Genomic DNA, 21,788 nt, shown 5'->3' with positions numbered 1-21,788 from the left:
ATAGCAATACACTTTTGCAAAAGTCCTGGCATTACAGCTTGACACCATCACATTTGACTAAGGTCAAAATGGGTTGGATTCAAAAATGTCCTTCTATTCAAGAAAGTTGTCTTTCCAGGAATGAAATCAGGTTTCATACAGCAGAGGTGCTGCTTCCATATTCCTCATTCCAACACTGTTTGAGGGCCCCTCCGTAACAATTTTTTAGGGGGCACAGAGAAGTGGGGAAGCAAAGATTGGCACCCACTCCATCCATTCACAGGAGCTGACTGTGTCTTATCCATGTCTCTGGATCCAACCAATGGACTTGCAATGGGGAGAGGTGCCGAAACAAGCACAGATATGAGCTACATTGTGCCGAAATCATAGAATCATAAGGGGTCCCAAGGGTCATCTAGTCCAACTCGTTGCAATGCAGGAATCTCAACTAGAGCAACCATGACAGATGGCCATCCATGGATATAGGGCAGGGTGGAATCAACCTGTTCTGGGCAGGGCCAGTGCCACTTGTAAGGGATCTTGAGCAAGGTACCCTCTAGGTCTAACCAACCTCAATATGATGGATCCTACATCCTATTCTACTTTGATGGGTACCTTCCCTCACCAATAAAAAACATTATGATGTTGCATGAGCAGACATGGACAACCATTTTCCTTTCCTTTCTTAACTAGGTGTCAGGCTTCGGGGAATTCTATCCCTCCTCCAGTGACAGCAAGAAGCAGAGAAAAACAAAGAAGAGTTCTTACTAATGAGTTTATTCAATCATCACAGTGAGAGACAAAGGAATCCAGTCAGTCTCCCATTAATGGCGTTGCTCCAACTGAGCTCCTGCCCCCTTCCTTCCTAGCAACAGCACTTCTCCTTATGGTGGCCACCAGGGGCTAATTGTCTCTGAGTCCTTTGCTCTTGCACTCTCAATGAACGCCGGGTTCTGGGAGAAGGGGGGTCAGAAATACTCTCCAGTGACAAGGTGTCAGCTGGCTGCTCAGCTTGTCTTCTCCCAACACCTTCCAACTCTTCTGTCTCTGCCTGTCTCTGAGCTGTGACCTTCCTCAAACCACTGCTGTAATTCAATACTGCCTTCATCTTCTCTGGAAGCTTCAGGAAGAGAAGTGAGGCAGGGGCCAGCTCCACCATTCCTCCTCAATCTTGTCCCCTTCAGTCCAGTCCCTGATGCTAGGGTAGTAGGGCTGGTGACATTTATAAGCAGAGCACAAAGACCACCAAGGCAGCAGACTATGGAGAGGACGTTCTGGAGAACAGGAGGTGTGGTGGGGTGCATGCGTGTGAGCTGCAGTCTCACTCTACCCTCTGTATCTGACTGCCACTGGTCCAACTGTTCTTGTAAAAAGGGGGGGGGGGAGTTGTCAGCCCTTTTGATTCCTGACATTTGCAATTCCATGTTGGCAGCTAATTCTTGACCTGGATCTCAGCTTGATTCCACCATTGCAAATGAGCATGAGAAGGGTTGTGAGAATTGTTCCTTTACTTAAAAAAAATTAAATTGAATTTAAATACAACACATGAAAAGTGTAGTTGTTTTTTCAGCGAGGAAAGAAAAATGCAAAAAGCATTTTTCTCATTGCATTTTTCTTAACAGTTAACAATTACCATTTTCACCTACTGCATTTCATAGAAATGAGTTCCAAATTCACCTACAGGACCGCCTCTCCTGGTATGTCCCATGGAGGACCTTATGGTCTTCAAACAAAAACACTTTGGAGGTCCCGGGCCACAGAGGGGTTAGGCTAGCCTCAACCAGAGCCAGGGCTTTTTTGGCTGTGGCTCCAATCTGGTGGAACGCTCTGTCACAAGAGACTAGGGCCCTGTGGGACTTGATATCTTTCCGTAGGGCCTGCAAGACAGAGCTGTTCCACCAGGCCTTTGGCCAGGGCACAGCCTGACCCCCTCCTTTGGCAATCCTCACAGAACTCTAGCCCAATGGTTGCCATTAATCTGATTTGAACTGATTTTATAATGAACTGATTTTAGAATGTTGAGCCACGAAATTAAAAGACGCCTGCTCCTTGGGAGAAAGGCGATGGTAAACCTAGACAGCTCTTAAAAAGCTGTCATCTTGCCAACAAAGGTCCGTGTAGTTAAAGCCATGGTTTCCCAGTAGTGATGTATGGAAGTGAGAGCTGGACCACCAAGAAGGCTGATCGCCAAAGAATAGATGCTTTTGAATTATGATGCTGGAGGAAACTCTTGAGAGTCCCATGGACTGCAAGAAGATCAAACCGATCCATTCTGAAGGAAATCAGCCCTGAGTGCTCACGGGAAGGACAGATCCTGAAGCTGAGGCTCCAATACTTTGGCCACCTCATGAGAAGAGAAGACTCCCTGGAAAAGACCCTGATGTTGGGAAAGATGGAGGGCACAAGGAGAAGGGGACGACAGAGGACGAGATGGTTGGACAGTGTTCTCAAAGCTACAAAATGAGTCTGACCAAACTGCGGGAGGCAGTGGAAGACAGGCGTGCTCTGGTCCATGGGGTCACGAAGAGTCGGACACGACTAAACGACTAAACAACAACAATTATTTTACTGTTGTTAGACCCTCTGAGCCCGGCCTCAGCTGGGGAGGGTGGGATATAAATAAAAATTTATTATAATTATTATTATTATACTTGTCCATGGAAAGTCTACGTCTATAAGAAATCCACTCATAGGTGGCAAGTGTAGTCGTGCCTACAATCCACTGAATAAATTGGAGCCATACACTTTTATTTTTCCAATGCAGCAACATCGCCCTTTTGACCACAGTAAGGTCACAGAGAATCCATTGACATTGTCCAGTTGTCAAATTCGATATAGCAGGTATGTAGTTAAAAAAAATATATCCTCCAAAAATTTTAGCTTTTTTTTTGTGCAGTCATATTTATATAATTCACCGTTTTCTCCCAAAACTTTGTGAGTATAAGACATTGCAAAAACACGTGAATTGCTCCTTTACTTATCAAAGTAGAGGAAGGACCAGTCAGAAAGAAGCCACTTACCATGTCTTTCCCACTTCCATTAGATGTTTTGCAACCAGCAAGGCAAGCCGAGATGTAGGTGATTCCGTTTTCCCCGCATATGGGATCCCATTCATTCTTGGAGCAGATGCAGCCCGAGTTGCACTCCGAAAACAGAGTTCGTTCCACCTGTTTGTGGCTGGAGAAAGGAGAGGGGGAAATAATTAGGAGAGGCTTTTCAGAGGCTGCTGTGGGGACAGAAGCAGCTCTGCAGCTGGGGTGCAGCCACTGTGCAAACCTTTGGGCTCTCCAGAAAGGAGAGGAGGAAGAAGAGGAGGAAGACAGCAAAGAGGTCAGCACGGTGCAAATGCACTAGAGGAGCCAGTCCCACAGTCCTCTGGGTGCTTTTGCACCGCGCTGACCTCCCCACAGCCTCCCTCCTGGTAAGCAACAGGGACTCACCAGCCAAAAAGATAGCATAGCAGCTATGCCCCACTTAGCAAGCTGTGTCTGTGTAGGGAGGGAGGAGGGGAGAATTCTCCTTGCCACTAATACTCCATTGGATACAACCCAATAGTCACTGAATTTCCACTTATGTCACAGAAATAAGTAGGCAACCACAAAGATGAATGGGTAGTCAAATTGTGCAAGTGCTTGGAGCTCGCGTAACTGACCGATGCAATAAGAGATAAACCTAAAAAGATGGTGAAAGAAGAATGGGAATGTTTAAATAATTATCTAGGGGATAAGTGTTCATCAATAAAGACCTGGTTATGTTTAGAATGCTACCGCATAGGGAAATGTTCTCTGAAACCAAGATGAGGGATTCTATGGAATGCAGATAGAGAGAATTGATAAGAATAATGATCTGTTGTGACCTTGACGTACAATAGATGAGCCTTCTTGTGTTTTGGATCATTCCCCCCTTTTTTTTCTTTCCCTCTTTTTCTTCTTCCTTCCTTCTCCTTCTCCTTTCCTTTTTCTTTCCCATAATGGCTTATGTTCTATGCCATGTACTTTGATATTTTTTGTAGTTTTTTAGCCTTTTCCATTATTATTATAAAGGATTTTTCTTTTGTAGTCTTGGTTGTTTATATTTATCTGTATTTGTTTAAAGCAAAATAAAAATTATTTTTTTAAAAAGTGGGCAACATTGCAGACTCCAGTAACCATTATCCCCAGCTAGCCTGATCAACGGAAATGTAATTGATTAATATACAGAGGAGGGTGTCTCATATGGAGTCAGGCCATTGGCCAATCTAGATCAGTACTGTCAACACTGGCTGGCAGTGGCTCTTCAGTGTTATCTTTCCCAGTGCTACCTGGAGATGTCATAGATTGAACTTGAACTTTGGCATCCAAAACAGACGTAGCTATAGTCCTTCACCAAAAGGCTGTGGGGCAGTTTGCAACACAAAACCACATTCTAACTGTACAACACAAGAACCGAAAAGCAAACTTTTCAATACAACCCGTAACAACAGCAGCAAACTATTCATAAAATTCCATGACGTTCTCCACATCCGAAAGCCTGATGGAAAAAAAGCATGTCTTCCATCTGTTTTCTAAAAGAAAACAATGATGTGCTAGGTGCCCATAATTTCATCGACGGCCCCATTCACACCAAACATTTAAATTGTGGTGATACCACTTTAAACAGTCTTGGCTTACCCCAAAGAATTCTGGGAGGTGTAGTTTGTTAAGGGTTCTGAGAGTTGTTTGGAGGCTCCTAGACATCACCTTGCCAACAAAGGTCTGTAAAGTTAAAGCTCTGGTTTTCCCAGTAGTGATGTATGGAAGTGAGAGCTGGACCATAAAGAAGGCTGATCGCCGAAGAATTGATGCTTTTGAATTATGGTGCTGGAGGAGACTCTTGAGAGTCCCATGGACTGCAAGAAGAACAAACCTCTCCATTCTGAAGGAAATCAGCCCTGAGTGCTCACTGGAAGGACAGATCCTGAAGCTGAGGCTCCAATACTTTGGACACCTCATGAGAGGAGAAGACTCCCTGGATTAGACCCTGATGTTGGGAAAGATGGAGGGCACAAGGAGAAGGGGACGACAGAGGACGAGATGGTTGGACGGTGTTCTTGAAGCTACTAACATGAGTTTGACCAAACTGCGGGAGGCAGTGGAGGACAGGAGTGCCTGGCGTGCTCTGGTCCATGGGGTCACGAAGAGTCAGACACAACTAAACGACTAAACAACAGCAATAAATTCCCCTCACAGGAATACAATTCCCAAAACTGCTTTAACAATCAGTGCCTTGGGAATTCTGCCCCTTGTACTGCGGTTCCCAGTTGTCCACTAGGCAGCGCCAAATCCATGTGAGGGATTTTTACAGTATATGATGTCATAATGGCATTGCACGATTGACAAGTGGGTTTCACAGCCCACCTGTCAGTGTTCGTCTGTGGGGTGGGAACCGGTCTTTATCTAGTCAAAAAGTTTCCTTACGCCTGGCTCTAGGTGCACAGGGCTATGAATGACTAGGACTAGGTTGCAGAGGTTATCAGAAAATACTCCAGAAATAGTGCTTCATCGAAGAATGGCCAATAGGAGCTCTGCAAAGCCATGTGACACTCTATATTAGTCTCTTTCGATGGGGTCACTGCCAACAGTGATTACCACAACCTTTCAAAAGATTACAGGAAGGCCTATGGACTGGATATTGATTCAAGCTCTGTTTCCTTGTCCCCCGCCTCTAATGTCGAACATGCTCAACAAGCCTGCTTTCAAGGACATGACATGCTTTTATCTGAGAAAAGCTTTTCCATGTTTACTGTTCCAGGCGCTGTCATCAAGCTCTCTGAAGTCAAAGATGCTAACATTTCCAGTACTCCAGAGGCTGTGTTTATGAGACCAGGGGTTGACTGAGGAAATCGTTTTTCCTTTCAGGATACTGATTCCGGAGTCAGAATTTTAGAGGGCTTATATAATGTGTGTATGGGGGGGGGCATCTTTTGAAAAGCTATTTACCATCTGACTAAAGCCCCTTCTGCTCTGTACATTTAAAGCAATGAAATACCACTTTAAAGAATTATACCTTCCCCGAAACAATCCAGGGGATTGTAGTTTGCTGAGAGTGCGGAGAATTGTGCGGAGGCCCCTATTCCCCTCACAGAGTCACAATTCCCAGAGTGATTTAACAATCAACCCTTCTTCCCAGGGAACTTGGGGAATTGTAGCTCTGTGAGGGGAATACGGGTTTCCTTGTAGCTCTTGGCAGCACCCTTAACAAACGACAGCTCCCAGAAGTCTTTGAGGGAAACAGTGACTTTTTTAAAAAGCAGAGACATCACCTTGCCAACAAAGGTCCGTATAGTTAAAGCTATGGTTTTCCCAGTAGTGATGTATGGAAGTGAGAGCTGGACCATAAAGAAGGCTGATCGCCAAAGAATTGATGCTTTTGAATTATGGTGCTGGAGGAGACTCTTGAGAGTCCCATGGACTGCAAGAAGATCAAATCTATCCATTCTGAAGGAAATCAGCCCTGAGTGCTCATTGGAAGGACAGATCCTGAAGCTGAGGCTCCAATACTTTGACCACCTCATGAGAAGAGAAGACTCCCTGGAAAAGACCCTGATGTTGGGAAAGATGGAGGGCACAAGGCGAAGGGGACGACAGAGGACAAGATAGTGGACAGTGTTCTCGAAGCTACCAGCATGAGTTTGACCAAACTGCGGGAGGCAGTGGAAGACAGGGGTGCCTGGCGTACTCTTGTCCATGGGGTCACAAAATGTCGGACATGACTAAACGACTAAACAACAACAACAACAATTGTTGGCATCTGTCTGTCTCGATAGGCAATGGAGTGAGCCTCTGAGGGTGAAATCAAATTGCTGCATTAGCAGCACCAAAGTGACCTTCCTGAGGTGCAAGCCTTGGCAGTGTGTATGGAAGTCTTGGGCTGCCCATATGACAAGACCCCCTCTCTCGACCTCACTGATGTGATGCAAAGGAAGCAGAGCAAGACGTTTGACACCAGCTTGGCTGAAGGAGTTGCCAGAAGGAGGCGTACAAGGCGCCATCCAAACATCTTAGGGACTCCACTCCAGATTTGTGCAGAATTTACTCTTTAGATAAGGCGAAGGAGGTTGAGGATTAGAGTTTTCTTTCTCCTAGATGGGCTACACTTCCAGGTTGACAAGCCTCATCTGCCCCTCATTTCCCTCTGCAGGATATGCAGAAACCACTGTCTTAAATGTTGGACCCACTATTGGTCTCATCCACTCAATCTGTCATGCATGCATGGGAAGCCCCAAACTCAGGCACCTCCAAACTCAGCCCTCCACATGTTTTGGGACTACAACTCCCATCATCCCCAGCTAACAGGACTGGTGGTCAGGGATGATGGAAATTGTAGTCCCCCCAAAAAACTGTAACCCTGGGGATTATCTAATTGATTTTTAATTTTTGAATTTTATTTTATACTCTATTTTATGCTGCTTTTATAATTAAGTGTTTTTAAGTGTTTTAAATTTGTTGTTAGCTGCCCTGAGCCCAGTTTTTGAACCGGGAAGGGTGGGGTATAAATAAAAAAAATATTATTATTATTATAAAACATCTGGAGGACCGAGTTTGGGGATGCCTGCCCTAACTCATCAAGAGTTTAATACCTATCAGCTACCCTCACTTGATTAGCTGCCCAGTCGAAGCCCTTCCTGTGTTGTTGCATGCTGACAGCTTCTAGGAGCCACAGGTGAGGGCTCAGTTGAGTGCAGGATGGTGACCAAAGGTGGGCGAACTACCCCAGAAGGAGCATGATGTGTTTCCCCTTAAAGTGGCGCAAGAGTGCTCTAAATGCAGGGTGCTGGTACTAAGACTGTCTGAAAAATTCACATGGCTGAGAACACAACTAGCAGATCACACACATGTTGACTCTGTGTGCTGCAGTTCCTGAAGGAAACTTCAGTAGCAGTGAAAAGCAGCACATTAGCTGCAGTATATTTTCAAAGCTTTTTTTTAATTATTTACTAAAATTTATATACCACCGAATCAGAAAAAAGCAAAACCCTGTCTCTAAGCAGTTACAAAACATTCATTAAAAATAGCAAGAAAATAATAAATATAGATAAAATCCACAGATTTTTTTAAAAAACACATGTATGTAATGAAAGCACATGTATTAGTAAGCTAACCTGAACCGTTTTTGCAGACATCAAAAAAACAACAATGAAGGCACTTGCCTAATCTCAAAAGGCAGGGAGTTCGAGAGAGCAGGTGCCGCTACACTAATGAAAATCAAGTTCTTGCCAGTGCAGATTGAAAATGATGAGGCACTTGGAAAGCTGTGAGTTCCCTAGATCAAAGCGGTCAAGTTAGTCCACACAAGTACAGTCATAACTCATGTTACGTCCGCCTCATGTTACGTTCTTTCAGGTTACGTCCTGCGGCGACCCGGAAGTACCAGAAAGGGTTTCTTCCGGGTTTCGCCGCTCACGCATGCACAGAAACGGCAAATCGCAACCTGCACATGCGCAGACGCACCACTGCGGGTTGCACTCTTTTCATGTTGCAAATGGGCCTCCGGAATGGATCCCCTTCGCAACCAGAGGTACCACTGTATAAGAAGAAGGTGCTCTTGCAAGTCCATTTCGAACAGCATTTCACCAAAGCCACTCCCCAGCCCAGCCCCAGGCCAGTTGAACATACCCTTTGTAGGAGACGGTCAGGCCTGCCACATCGACATTCTTGCAGCCAATGGCAAAGAGCAGCAGGAGGAGGAGGTAGCCAAAGAAAGAGGATCCCAGGGACAACTTGGCCGCCCCCAAAACGTTCAGCCTGAATTTCTTCATGATCAGGCCTCCGGAGAATATCCCCAAAGCCACAGCAGGGATATTGATGAGACCTACAGCCCCTCAAACAAAGAGGAAAATCAATACGGTGCGGTCTCGTTTTTAGCAACCTACATAATTCCCCTGAAAAATTCTGGTAGCCCAATAAAAAATTTAAAAAGCAGCCAGTACCAGTTATTGCTCCTTCCGTAGGAACGCAACACAAAGGAATATAGAGAAATACAGAAACACGGCTCACATAATTCTGTATGTAATTATATAGAATTTCCCAAAGGCAAAATGTAAAAATAAGACATTTACATTCCACCAAGTGTCCGTTTCGTTAAATATAGTTTTTACATAATGCATGCAATATCAAAATCAGGTACAAGTGTATGAGTGTTATTCATTCAATCAAGAGCAAAGAATCTCTACAAGTGTTGTTGTTGTTTAGTCGTGTCCGACTCTTCGTGACCCCATGGACCAGAGCATGCCAGGCACTCCTGTCTTCCACTGCCTCCCGCAGTTTGGTCAAACTCATGTTGGTAGCTTTGAGAACACTGTCCAACCATCTCGTCCTCTGTCGTCCCCTTCTCCTTGTGCCCTCCATCTTTCCCAACATCAGGGTCTTTTCCAGGGAGCCTTCTCTTCTCTTCTCATGATGTGACCAAAGTATTGGAGCCTCAGCTTCAGGATCTGTCCTTCCAGTGAGCACTCAGGGCTGATTTCCTACAAGTGTACTTCTTGCTAAAGGATAATCCACAGACTGGGGGGGGGGGAACCTATTCACATCCCCGGGAGTGTTGTACTGTTGCCCTCAGTCACCCAAATTGCAGTAGCAGTGCCTCAGCTGTGTAAAAATCATTCAATTCTCTTGAATGAATGGTCATATGGATGGAACTTTGGCTTTGAGACACATTCCGTATTGCACTTGTACATGATTTTGGTATTCCATACCTTCTGAATTAGACCCAGAGGGAAACGCTCGTGGAGCATATCATGTCAGTTTTGCCTTTATGCAATAGTCGAGTTCCTGCACACACTCAGAGGCCCTTCTCTAGTCTCTACCCAGGCAAGCAACAAGCAATATCAGAGTTAAGACACATTCCAGCCAAGAAGAATGTTTCAGGGAGGATATGAAACACAGCAAGTAAGAAATGTGGCTGGGGGGGGGAGAGTTCTCAGGGTCAAATAGAGAAGCTGGGAGGGCTGGAGCTGGTCCCTGGGCCTCATAGGTACCAAATCCCTGGGGCTCTGGGTGCTCTTGCATTAAGGTACCCACAAATTTCAGTGCTAGGGCCATGCACGGTGCATGGCACCCATGGCTCCAGGCACCTACAGTTACAGGGCCAAGCTGGCACTCCTGCCAGGTCTTATGTTGCTCACCCCTGTTTAGAATTAACCCTGATATCCACTAGAGCAGGGGTGTCCAAAAGGACAATCCTTCCCCCCCCAAAAAAAGCTCAACAACTTTGATGGGTAGATTACTGCCAGTCTTTTAAAAGTGGGAGTAGATTGCAGTCTCTTGGAAGTTGGACGTGCCTGCACTAGAGGATAATTGAAGTTTGGATGCCAGGTGCCATTTTGATTCAATATGGTGACTTTGGTCTGACTTCACACCTTTCTTTGGCACGATGGGTCCAAGCTTATAAATTACTGTATTTTTCGCTCCACAAGACACACTTTTTCTCTCCTAAAAGGAAGGGGAAATGTGTGTGCGTTTTATGGAGCGAATGCAGGCGGGAGGAAGGCGGGGAAAGCCCCTGAGAGCATGGCCACATCAGTCCCTCCTCCCTCCTCGGGGAAAAGCCCACAAGAGTCGTGCGCTCTTTAAAGGGTGTGTGGCTCTTGGGGGCTTTTGCGGGAGGTGGGGGAAGGGACAGAGGGCAGCCCCTCAGTCCCTTCCCCCACCTCCTGGAAAAGTGCCCAAGAGCCGCACGCTCATTCACAAGCCGCGTGGAGCATGTGTGCGGCTCTTGGGGGCTTTTCCCCCAAGGAGGGAGAAGGGCAGCCCGTCAGCCTACACACGCTCCATGCGGCTCGTGAAAGGGGGCGCAGAGCAGAGTCTGGGATGCATACAGGCTCTGCTCAGCGCTCCCTTTAAAAATAATTTTTTTCTTGCATTCCCCCTCTAAAAACTAGGTGTGTCTTATGGTCAGGTGCCATATGGAGCGAAAAATACGGTACACTGTCCATTTAAAAATCACAATATGTTTTGGTAGCACTGGGAAACCCCCTCTAGTTTTAATATACTTTTATAGTTGCTGAATGTGGAAATATCTGAGGTGGACCATTTTTTCTCCACCCCCCCCACCCCCTCTTATCTCCCTACTGTCCAAAGACAACATATCGGGACCTGTCTGGGTGTCTTGCATTATTATGCTATAGCAGTCTTTGCCAACCTCGTCCCCACTGGATGTTTTGAGCTATAACTCCCACCAGCCCCAACCAGCATGGTCAACAGTCCAAAAAGTCTGGAGGGCACCGGATCAGTGACTGTTGTCCTATAGTAACAGCAATAAACCTTTTGCCTATTCTTCTCAAGTGGCACTTCCTCTGCTTTGCATAATCTTAAATTGTTTCACACATAGCTAGCGGCTTAGCACTAAGAAAAGCTTGACATACAATGGAAGGCACTGTGCTATGGGCAATAATTGCTGCTGAGTGCCTTTTCTCCTCCTAAACAGCATTCACAGATTATACTAGTTGAATAGGTGCCATGCCAAGAAATTCCAACTTCCATCTTCGAGGAACGAGAACAACAAAGTGTAACGCAGCTGGTCCAAAAATAAAACACTTGGGTTGCATCCAACTAAGTTCTGCTCAAAGCAGATCCACTGAAATTAATGGACCCAAGTCCAACAGGGATATTATTTTCAGTTGGGTGCATTTTGAATAGAACTAGCATGGGCTTCAACCCTCGGTATATCATAGAATCATAGAATCATAGAGTTGGAAGAGACCACAAGGGCCATCGAGTCCAACCCCCTGCCAAGCAGGAAACACCATCAGAGCACTCCTGACATATGGTTGTCAAGCCTCTGCTTAAAGACCTCCAAAGTAGGAGACTCCACCACACTCCTTGGCAGCAAATTCCACTGTCAAACAGCTCTTACTGTCAGGAAGTTCTTCCTAATGTTTAGGTGGAATCTTCTTTCTTGTAGTTTGGATCCATTGCTCCGTGTCCGCTTCTCTGGAGCAGCAGAAAACAACCTTTCTCCCTCCTCTATGTGACATCCTTTTCTATATTTGAACATGGCTATCATATCACCCCTTAACCTCCTCTTCTCCAGGCTAAACATGCCCAGCTCCCTTAGCCGTTCCTCATAAGGCATCGTTTCCAGGCCTTTGACCATTTTGGTTGCCCTCCTCTGGACACGTTCCAGTTTGTCAGTGTCCTTCTTGAACTGTGGTGCCCAGAACTGGACACAGTACTCCAGGTGAGGTCTGACCAGAGCAGAATACAGTGGCACTATATAAGAAACTCCATGTTTGCCTCACAATTCTGCAGCCTTTGACATACCCAAAGAAAACTCTGACCCAAAAAGCAGGCTTTGTTTCCATACCTAGCTCCCACTCAGCAAAGCTAGCACAGAGTGGCATCTATTTACATGCCGTACTTTTCTGTGTATCAGACGAGGTGGGTTTTTTTACTAAAAAATAAGGTTCAAAATTTGGGCTTGTCTTATACACAGATAGTGCATGGGGGGACGTGTGATTGGCTGCTGCCACAATCCGGAGATTGTCAGTGGATATTGGGTGTGCTATTGGTGGCTGCGGCAAGGGTTGTTGTTGATTGGCTGCTGCTGCATCAATTGGGAAGACAACTGCCGGCTTCTGCCGGCGAGGGAACAGACAGTAAGCGGCTATTGTGACGCATGCGAGTGGCCATGCAGATCATGTGGGTGAGCTATTTTTTGCAATCCCCCCTAAAAAAAACTCTGGGCAATCTCCCCTCATTTTCTTAATTTGTAGTCCCCCAAAATAGGGGGCATCTTATACATGGGGGCATGTTATGCACAGAAAAATACGGTAATCATTTTGAAAAAGCACGGCATTCATACCTATGACAAAATTGGTCTTCGAAGATGATTGCCCAAACTGCTGCTCAATGTATTTTGCTTTGTAAGTCACCATACCAATGAGAGAATTGAACTGGGTGATGCTGGAGCAGAGGTATAAAAAATACACTGGATTCCCAAAGAGGCTTTTCAGTGACGGCAGGAAATCTGCAAAACAAAACGGTGGCCTGCTGTTGACAAAGTGACTGGAAAACAACATGCAATGCAAAATTGTTTTCAAAGACCTCGCAGGGTTCGGAATATTCCAACACAATGCAATGTGGTTCAGCCACATCCTCAATGCGCTCATTTGATGGTTCATCACCCAAGGGTAGGAAAGCCAGGCAGGGTAATTAGTAGAGACTGTTACCAAACTAGCTGATTTGAAAAAAGAGATTTTATAAAGTCTGAATGTGACTCAGTTCACCAGCCACATGGCCTCACCTCTAGCCATCTCGATAAACTTCACTTGCTCTTGGTAGGTGATGCGGTGTTCTCTGTTATCTTCGTTGATGAACTTGGACTGCTCAGAGGAAGTGCTGGAATCCTTTCGGGTGTCTGGTCTTGGAAGATGTTTCGGTAAGAACCAGAAAGGAATAGCGGCAAGGATGCTGACCACCCCGGCTATTAAATAGCCAAGCCACCAAGCTCCTACCCATTGGGAGTCCTTGTGAGTTATGCTTATGCTGTCTGAGGAGGGAGGAAGAAATGAAGACATCAGCCACCAGTAGGAATGGTTCAGTGGTCAGAGTGTCAAGACTAGGACGGAGGTTATTACACCAGAGAAATTAGCTAAAATGTATGACAAATAATAAATGTTGGAAATGTAAAGGAAAAGAAGGAACATTTTATCATATGTGGTGGGAATGTAAGAAAGTAAAGAACTTCTGGGAAATGATATATAATGAGATGAAAAAGATGTTGAAATATATATTCTTAAAAAAACCAGAAGCATTTTTACTTGGTATTATAGGCCAAGACATTAATAGGCAAGATGTTAAATTGTTCTTATATGTAACCACAGTGGCAAGAGTACTGTTAGCCCAGAAATGTAAGGAAGAAGAAATTCCGAAGAAAGAAGAATGGCAGACGAAATTAATGGACTATGCAGAATTGGACAAAATGACAGGAAGGATTCAAAACCTGCGGGGCGAGAAGATTGGACGAAGTATATGAAGTACAGAAGATTGGACGAAGTATATGAATTATTTGAAGAGCAACTGTAATAAAAAAATTACGCTAGTAGGACTACAAGAAGTTTTGTAAGGAGAAATATGAGAAGTGTTACAAAGTAGAAAAAGATAGAGGTATGGTTATGAGTTTGAAATGTAATAGGGAAAATAAGAAATGCATAATAAGAGATTAGATTGGAACATTTTCAGACAGGACTGATGGAAGTCAAAAAAATTGAATAAGATGTAAAAGTATGTTTAATTATTGTTGAAAATGGTATGTTAAAAAACTAATAAAAACTAAATTTTATATTAAAAAAAGAAGAAGACTAGGACGGAGGAGCCCAGGGTTCAAATCTCCACTTGGCCACGAAGCTCGCTGGATGACCCAGGGCCTTTCAGCCAAACCCACCTCAGAGATTGGGATGTGTTCAACAGACTCATTGCAGCTTTGCTCAGACTCACCCATGTCTACAAAGCCGATGTCAACATACAGTGTGGCACATAAGGATCCCAGGAGGAAGCCAAAGATAGGGCCTATTATTGCAACCGTCTGCACACACCCTGAGAAAAGGAAGCAGAACAGGCATATAAGACTGAAAAGTTACACTTTGACCTGGTCAATATAAAGGTAAAGGGATCCCTGACCATTAGGTCCAGTTGTGGCCGACTCTGGGGTTGCGGCGTTCATCTTGCTTTATTGGCCGAGGGAACTGGTGTACAGCTTCTGGGTCAGGTGGCCAGCATGTCTAAGCCGCTTCTGGCAAACCAGAGCAGCGCATGGAAATGCCACTTATCTTCCTGCCGGAGAGGTACCTATTTATCTACTTGCACTTTGACGTGCTTTCGAACTGCTAGGTTGGCAGGAGCCGAGATACGGGAGCTCACCCCATCGCTGGGATTCGAACCGCTGACCTTCTGATTGGCAAGTCCTAAGCTCTGTGGTTTAACCCACAGCGCCACCCGTGTCCCAGACCTGGTCAATAAGAATGGACAAATCATCTGGTATGGCAGAGGGAGAAACGAGAAGAAATACGACCTGGTTTGAAAAACAAAATACCAATGTAAAAGGCTGCGCTCTCTTCTGTGGCGTGGTCATCAATGTACGCAATCCCCAAAGGCTGGATCGGGGTTTCCCCAATTCCACGTAGCAGATTTCCCAGCAAGACGTAAATCCACATGGAAATTCCAGCTTCCTTTTCACACCCTGTTCGCACAAACCCAAGAGACCGACATTTGTATTTTGACATCATTCTCCCCTAATACACTAATTAAACTAATGGGACTTTCAACATATACACACCCTTTCCCATCAAACCACACCAAAACATTATATTTCTTGGAGCAGTGCTGCCATTATTTTTTTATCCTTACCTGCATGGATTTGCGCCTGAGCTCTTTCCAAGACAGAGACAGGCAGCTGGTTCTGATCCTGGAGACACGGGGAGATGCTGACAGTTGAATTGGAGGAGGAAGAAAATATCTCATACCTATAGCTGTGTAAAAACCAACAGTTTCTTTACAGAGTTACCACCTGTTACACGGTGGGGGGGGTATATATTTAAGCTTATTCCAGGCTCCTGTTGAAGGCTACCTGAACTGAAGGCAAGGGCTACACTGAAACGAATAGTTCATGTATATGAACTATGGTGGTGAACCTCATTCTGCCTAATGGTAGAGCCGGCTTGAGTCTTGGTCGCCGTATTGTACCCTGTACTGAATTTCCACAGCTGTCAACATGAGCTGCATGGTGCCACAAGTGGCAAAACTGGAATCCCATAGGGAGAGAATCTTATTTTCCATTCTAAGTCACCCTCATATAAATTGTTTCCTATAAAAAGACTGCAAAACATTGCAGTATGAAATACAAGCCAGCCAGACATGCCCCCCTTTAAAAGAATACTCTATTCCATTTATTTTTCCACCTGTTTTTCTGGGTGGCGGGTCCCTCCAACAGCCACTCAACATTACATGGCCATTCAGCACTCTCAGACTGTTCTCTGGCTCCCCCTCCCCATAGATTTTTTTCAATTTCGCTGTTCTGTATGGGACAATGACAATAAAGATTATCATATCGTATCATATTGTATCGTGCCCTTCCCCCCAAGTTGCCCATAGTTCTGCAAACCTTGGAGTTTCTCTAAGCATGAATTGTGCAATTTTATCTACACAAGCAATGGCACTCACCCCTGAACGTTTAAGCTTTACACATTTGTTTGCTACAAATTGTGGTGTACTTACTGTCCCATAAAGAACTGCGGCATGGCTATCAAAAATGTTCCGAATGACATGATCAGGCAACCGGCTCCGATGATCTTTGGCCTATGAAGTTTGGCTCCGAAGTAGCTGACCAGGATTATTATTAAAAGGTTCCCTTTAAGAAGCAAGGAGAAACTAACTTAGGCACACTTAGCTCGTCATCTGCCTATATAGCAACAAAATCTTGCTGTGTGTGTCACATACCAATTTCAAAGCTGCCATCTATCAGGCCAACCAGGGACGAAGGGATATCAAATCTTTTTTCTATTTGGGTGATGGTACTTTTCAGGTAACTTCCTGACAGAGCTTTCGCAAAGTAAACGAACGATAACGCAGCAAGAAAAATCTGCAATGAGGAAACAGACGAGGCAGCGCTTTAAAAATGTTTCACCAGTGTTGGATTGATTGATTGATTGATTGATTGATATACCACTTAAATGCTAGTACGGATTCTAAGTGGTTCACAGCTCTAAAATCAATACAAAAAATAATTACAAAAAATAATTACAAAATAACAATTACATGATTGCATCAAAATATCTTCAATTTAAAAATAACCATGAAAATTCATTAGGATTTTAGTGTGGATTTATTGTACTATATGAACATTTTCCCATATGTAATCTTCCCTAATATGCACAATTAGGTACTGGATCTTTCTCATTCTTCCAGCAGCAGGAATTTTTAAAATAAAGGTCTGGTATCTGAAGGATGCCTAGGAGCAGAGATTCCTGGGCACAGGGGGCAGATCCAAGAGTTAAGACCCAGTGGTAAATTTCCCTGGTTTCCTGGGGTATAAAGCCCAGTTTCTCCTGGGTCTGGTGTGGAGTGGGGTTGGGAGCAGGGCCAGTGAGGGGTGTGGCTAGGGAATGGGTGTGGTGTAGGAAAAGTCCTGAGGGCCAGATAGAGAGGCTTGGCCCCTGGGCTTGAGTTTCCATGTCCCTGACCTGTTAAAATAGCTGAAATCCATTGACGACAACAACAAAAAGCCTCCTTTTTTCTGGTTAGCCAGCAATCCTATATGCAGCGCAGAGAGAACGCCAACCCTGGGGAAATTGCTGGCGCTTTAATATGATTGTCTGTCTATTTTTGGAGGCAATAAGCTGCTTCCTTAATGGCTCAGTGGCAACTGAAGGTTTATTCAGTGAAGGAATCGGATTACCTCTGAAGCAGGCAGAGGGGGGGAATGATCTTATTTGTCTCATAATGCAAGTTTAATGAACACAACTTGCTTTTAATTCTCCAAACCGGGGAAGTAGTTAAGTGCCACTCTGCACCGAGACTTGGACGAGACGATTTGGTCTCTTTGTGTCAGCATGTGCTCTGGTGCCGGGAAAAGGTGTTGACCTCTGTGTGCAAGTTTGCTGTGTGCATGTCTTGCAATACGACTCACCCGCACCAACGATAACACAAGTTCAGAGATGCCTTGATGATTTCCAAAGTCTGAAGTGCTGTTTTCCGTCAGCCAAGCTGAACACCTGACAGGCACTGAACAATTCTTTCCCCCAACTCACTTCCACAGTACCAAACTGGCAGCAAACTTCAGTTTGGGCTCCATTTTTATTGGGACAGACTTAGGCCGCTCTCACACCATACATTGAAAAACTATGGTACCAGTTTTGACAGCCGCAACTTCCTCCAAAGAATTCTGGGAGGTGTAGTTTGTTAAGGGTGCTGAGACTTCTTAGGAGACCCCTATTCCCCTCACAGAGCTACAATTCCCCGGTTAGTTGGGAAGCATAGCTCTGTGAGGGGGTAAACAACAGTTCACAGGAGAAAATATGAGCTTTAAATGGATGCTGTGATTGGGATTGGATGCTTTGTAATTGAGTTGGGTTGTAAGAAGAAAAGGCTTGGCTGAAAAGTATCAGGGAAATAATGTGCCCAGTGACGAATTCTCAGCCCCTTCAAATGAGCCAAGGCCACAATCCACAGCTCTTTTATACTATACCTTCATTCCTCCACAGATTGTTCCTTTCTCCTTCGAAGCTGAGGATTCTGATCTTGAAGAAGACCTGTCAATGGGCAGGATTGTGTTTTTTGAAAAAAGCTGAGTGTTTTCTTTGGATGAATTCTCCATCGGAATTTTCCCTTTCAATCAATCTGAAAGACATAAATAAATGGTTATATAGACCATTTTAATTGTTATTACTTCCAGGGAGATCTTCTTGTAATGTGAAAGATGTTTCCTAAGGAATCACATTATCAACTGAACACCTGTGTGGTACAGAGCATTTCCGGATGGGACATGCTCTAAGGTGCTCACTTTGCACCTGGAAATGCACTTTTGAGTAGGTATAGGAGGAAGAATGACCTGCCCCCAGGGGACACTCTCCCTGTCGTGTTTCTGCAGGAGTCACCAACTGGAAGACTCATTCAGAGATCCAGTGGGCAACCTCCTCAGAGGGTAGACACTTCTGCTGCAGCTGTGCCTTAGGAGTCATGGACTAGTTGGACACAGAGGAATGGTTGGAGGAACCACCAAGCAAAGATGGCTTAGAGCCTGTGGAGTGGGGAAATGACGAGTGATCAGATGGAGAAGAGGGAGAAGGCTGGGAGGAGGAGGTGTCGGAAGCTGAAGAGGTAACAGAACTTAGTGAGCTGGGAGAGTCAGTGGCAGAGAGAAGTCTAGAATCAAAGGCAGAAGCTGAAGCAGAAGGCGGCCAAGAGGCAGAGATGAGTCCAATTGGTGAAGAGGCACGGGTGTCTCCCCCTCCTGCTGTGACAAGCTCCCCTCCCCCCTGGTCACCTAGAACCAGAAGAGGCATGAAGATGGTGGAGGAGAGGTTGAATTCACATAGGCACAGTCTCTGATTGCTTGGGTGGAAACCCTGGAGAGGTGGGAACTTAGATGGCTGTGGGGAGGCAGGGACTTTCAGCCTCGGCAACTGATCCATGGGGCAAGACCTACTGGGGGGCTGTGCTCATTAAGGCTGACACTCCGACAAGTCTACGCAGAGTTCTTGCGTGGCTCACTCCTGTCACCTAGTCACACTGGATGCAGAGATGGAGACAGAACAGCTTGTCTCCAGCCAAGGCTGATAGGGAAGATTCAAAGTCAGAGCAGATAATCACGCAGAGACGCAGCAGACAGGCTCCTTTGCAGGGATCATAGCTCAGTAGCAGAACACCTGCCTTGCATTCAGAAAGGTCTCGGTAGCCATCCCAACTACTCAAATTAAAAGAAGGTAACAAGTGATGAGAAGGGCTTCTTTTGAGACCTGATAAGCAGAATAGACAATACTGAAATAGGTGGATATATCATAATATTGGAATATCTATAGGCTGCGCTTTCATAAAAATACAGCAAGGTGGTATAGAGCATACAAAATTATAATGTCAATAAAAACACCAGTAAAAACATCAATAGATAGCCTGACAAAAATATAGCTGTTCTGTCCCTTCACAAAAACTCTGGCTCATACCATGGCCACTTCTTGCTAGACTGCTGCAACCTTCTCCACCCGGGTCCACACACCTTCACTTCTCTAGTCTACCCAGCACTCTGCTGAAAAGATACTTAAGCCTCCCTTGCCACTCTGAAAACGTGGTGTCCCACCTAAAGTCCCGACCCCCAGAAGTTCCCAAACTGTGGTTTGAATGGGAAGTGGTTTCGCCAAGAAGCAAACAGAAGGACAGAGGGCCTATGAACATTCAAAGAGTGCGCCATTCTGAGGAGCTCCACGGTGGTTGTTGTTTTTAAAAAGAACCTTTAACAATTTAAAATCCCTTTATTATTATTATTCCCAAAGCAAACTTCTCTGAATAGTTCCATCTTTTGAAAACATAAACATTAATAATAAATGTTAAAATATTGTGGACCGTGCTGTGATGTTGGTAAGAATCTGTATTTTGTTAGGCATTTCTTACTATAATTGCATCTGATTTTTGTGTGTGTGTGTGTGTTAAATAGATACTGTGTTTATGTACTGACTTTTGTGTTCTGTGTTGTAAACCTCCCTGCAATCTTTGGACAAAGAACTGGAATGCAAATTTAATAAAAGAAGAAGCAAAAAAATAAATAAATTGTGGTTCCTGGTGTTAATAACTGTAAAGGAACACTTCAGAAGATTGCAGTTAATAATGATATTAATAATAATAATAATAATAATAATAATGCTGATGATGACAACTGCAACCATGATCAAGATTTCTAAAGTGCCATCAATGTACACTGCCCTTTTAAGGATAACAGGGTTTTTTTTGTTTTTGTATTTGTTTAAAAATAAATTTTAAAATTGTTCTAAAAAAAGTAAAGGAGCAGGTCCCTGCCTCCAAGGAACTTACCATACAGCAGTGCTTTTGCTAAAAATTCTAAAGTATCAGTGAGAACGCCAAAGGCACAAGAGCTTTCCATTCATGCAGTGGCTTTCACGTTAATCTGAATCATTTTCAAGCTTTTGCCATGACCAATAAACGATTGCAAATGATAGCTTCCCCATTCCCTCCTTGACAACAACTTTCTCTAAAGAACCATTCGTTTCTTTGTAAGTACTGACATTATAGAAAAAGTCATATTTCTAGACAGTCCCCTTAGTTGATTGAATGAAATGAATGAATAAATGAATGAATGAATGAATGTGTGTGTGTTTTCTTACTCACAGGTGATGAGAGGAGAAAGGCCTCTGTCCACAAAGAAGACAGACAACTTTTGAGAAGAGGTTGAAGGCAGAGCGGATGAAGACACAACCTTACCTTGGCAGTAGCGACCTCCAGTCCCTGGTAGTTCTTTTCTGGGGGTGAACTCAGAAACAAATATGTATCTCTTCTCCTAGCCTTAAAATGGAAGAATCTCAAGCGAAACCCCAGTCTGAGACACGATGCAGTGAGGTAGATCTTATATCTGGAGGTAGAAAGAGGAGACAAGAAAGACCGAAGGGGTGGGGAGAACAGTTCTTTGTTTTGCCTGTGTGGTCAGTATCACCCTCTCACTCGGTCTTTTCTTGTTTACTCCTCCACCTTCAAGTCTGGTCTTTCTTCTCCCCCACTACAAATTCCAGGACACACAAAGGACATGAGCAAAGCAGGAGCTGGAATTCTTCACAGCAGAAATGGTTTTAAAAGTTCTTGAGATCTTTCTTCGCGACATGTAGCAAGTTGGACAGCATGCATGTGATAAAGCTTTCTTTCTTTCTCTCCCTCTCTCTCCCTCTCTCCTTTCCTTCTAAAGCCCTGATCTTCTTAATTGCTGGTTCCCAGGAAATAAAAGACTTCATGGGGGGGAACCTGCCAACCAAAGGGGAGGGCGGATGGTGTAACGAAGAAACTTTCTTCTGCCTACACGGAAATCTCTCTGCAAAGCCAGCACCCCCCCCCCCCGTTATTTAATGGGAAGCTTCCTTATTAGGTCTTGTAATGTTTTGAACAACGTTGCAGCTTTTCTTTCTTTCTTTCTTGGGTAGCGGGGGAAATCAGGACTAGAAAATGTGCATATCTCCATTACCAGTCATCTTCTCCAGTGTTGATACCATCCACTTACTCAGTTATTTCTAAGAATCTAGATGGTGGTCCCCTCTATCCCCCAAAAAACCATGACCTTTATATAATCCTGCTCATTTGCTT

General features: G+C 44.6%; 1 protein-coding gene across 2 annotated transcripts in view; it reads right to left on the bottom strand.

Annotated features, from left to right (window-relative positions):
* The window catches only part of SLCO1C1 (solute carrier organic anion transporter family member 1C1), a 32,495-nt gene extending 11,100 nt beyond the window's left edge, over window positions 1-21,395 (bottom strand). The window contains exons 1-11 of one of the 2 annotated variants that reach the window (XM_082238897.1): window positions 20,922-21,395; window positions 18,178-18,329; window positions 16,431-16,572; window positions 16,209-16,341; window positions 15,342-15,418; window positions 15,028-15,174; window positions 14,433-14,531; window positions 13,240-13,485; window positions 12,799-12,963; window positions 8,613-8,808; window positions 3,000-3,156 (exon numbers count right to left, since the gene is read on the bottom strand). In XM_082238897.1, coding sequence (XP_082095023.1) covers window positions 3,000-3,156; window positions 8,613-8,808; window positions 12,799-12,963; window positions 13,240-13,485; window positions 14,433-14,531; window positions 15,028-15,174; window positions 15,342-15,418; window positions 16,209-16,341; window positions 16,431-16,572; window positions 18,178-18,306 — 1,491 coding nt within the window. In that variant the 5' untranslated portion in view covers window positions 18,307-18,329; window positions 20,922-21,395. Of the gene's footprint in view, window positions 1-2,999; window positions 3,157-8,612; window positions 8,809-12,798; window positions 12,964-13,239; window positions 13,486-14,432; window positions 14,532-15,027; window positions 15,175-15,341; window positions 15,464-16,208; window positions 16,342-16,430; window positions 16,573-18,177; window positions 18,330-20,921 lie in introns of both variants that reach the window. The other variant, XM_082238896.1, reaches the window with a different exon arrangement.
* Window positions 21,396-21,788: the final 393 nt, after the last annotated feature.

The sequence above is a fragment of the Podarcis vaucheri genome (genome assembly GCF_965113315.1).
Source record: "Podarcis vaucheri genome assembly, chromosome: 10".
In the NCBI taxonomy this organism is placed as follows: domain Eukaryota; kingdom Metazoa; phylum Chordata; class Lepidosauria; order Squamata; family Lacertidae; genus Podarcis; species Podarcis vaucheri.
This window is presented reverse-complemented; position numbering and strand designations above follow the sequence as displayed.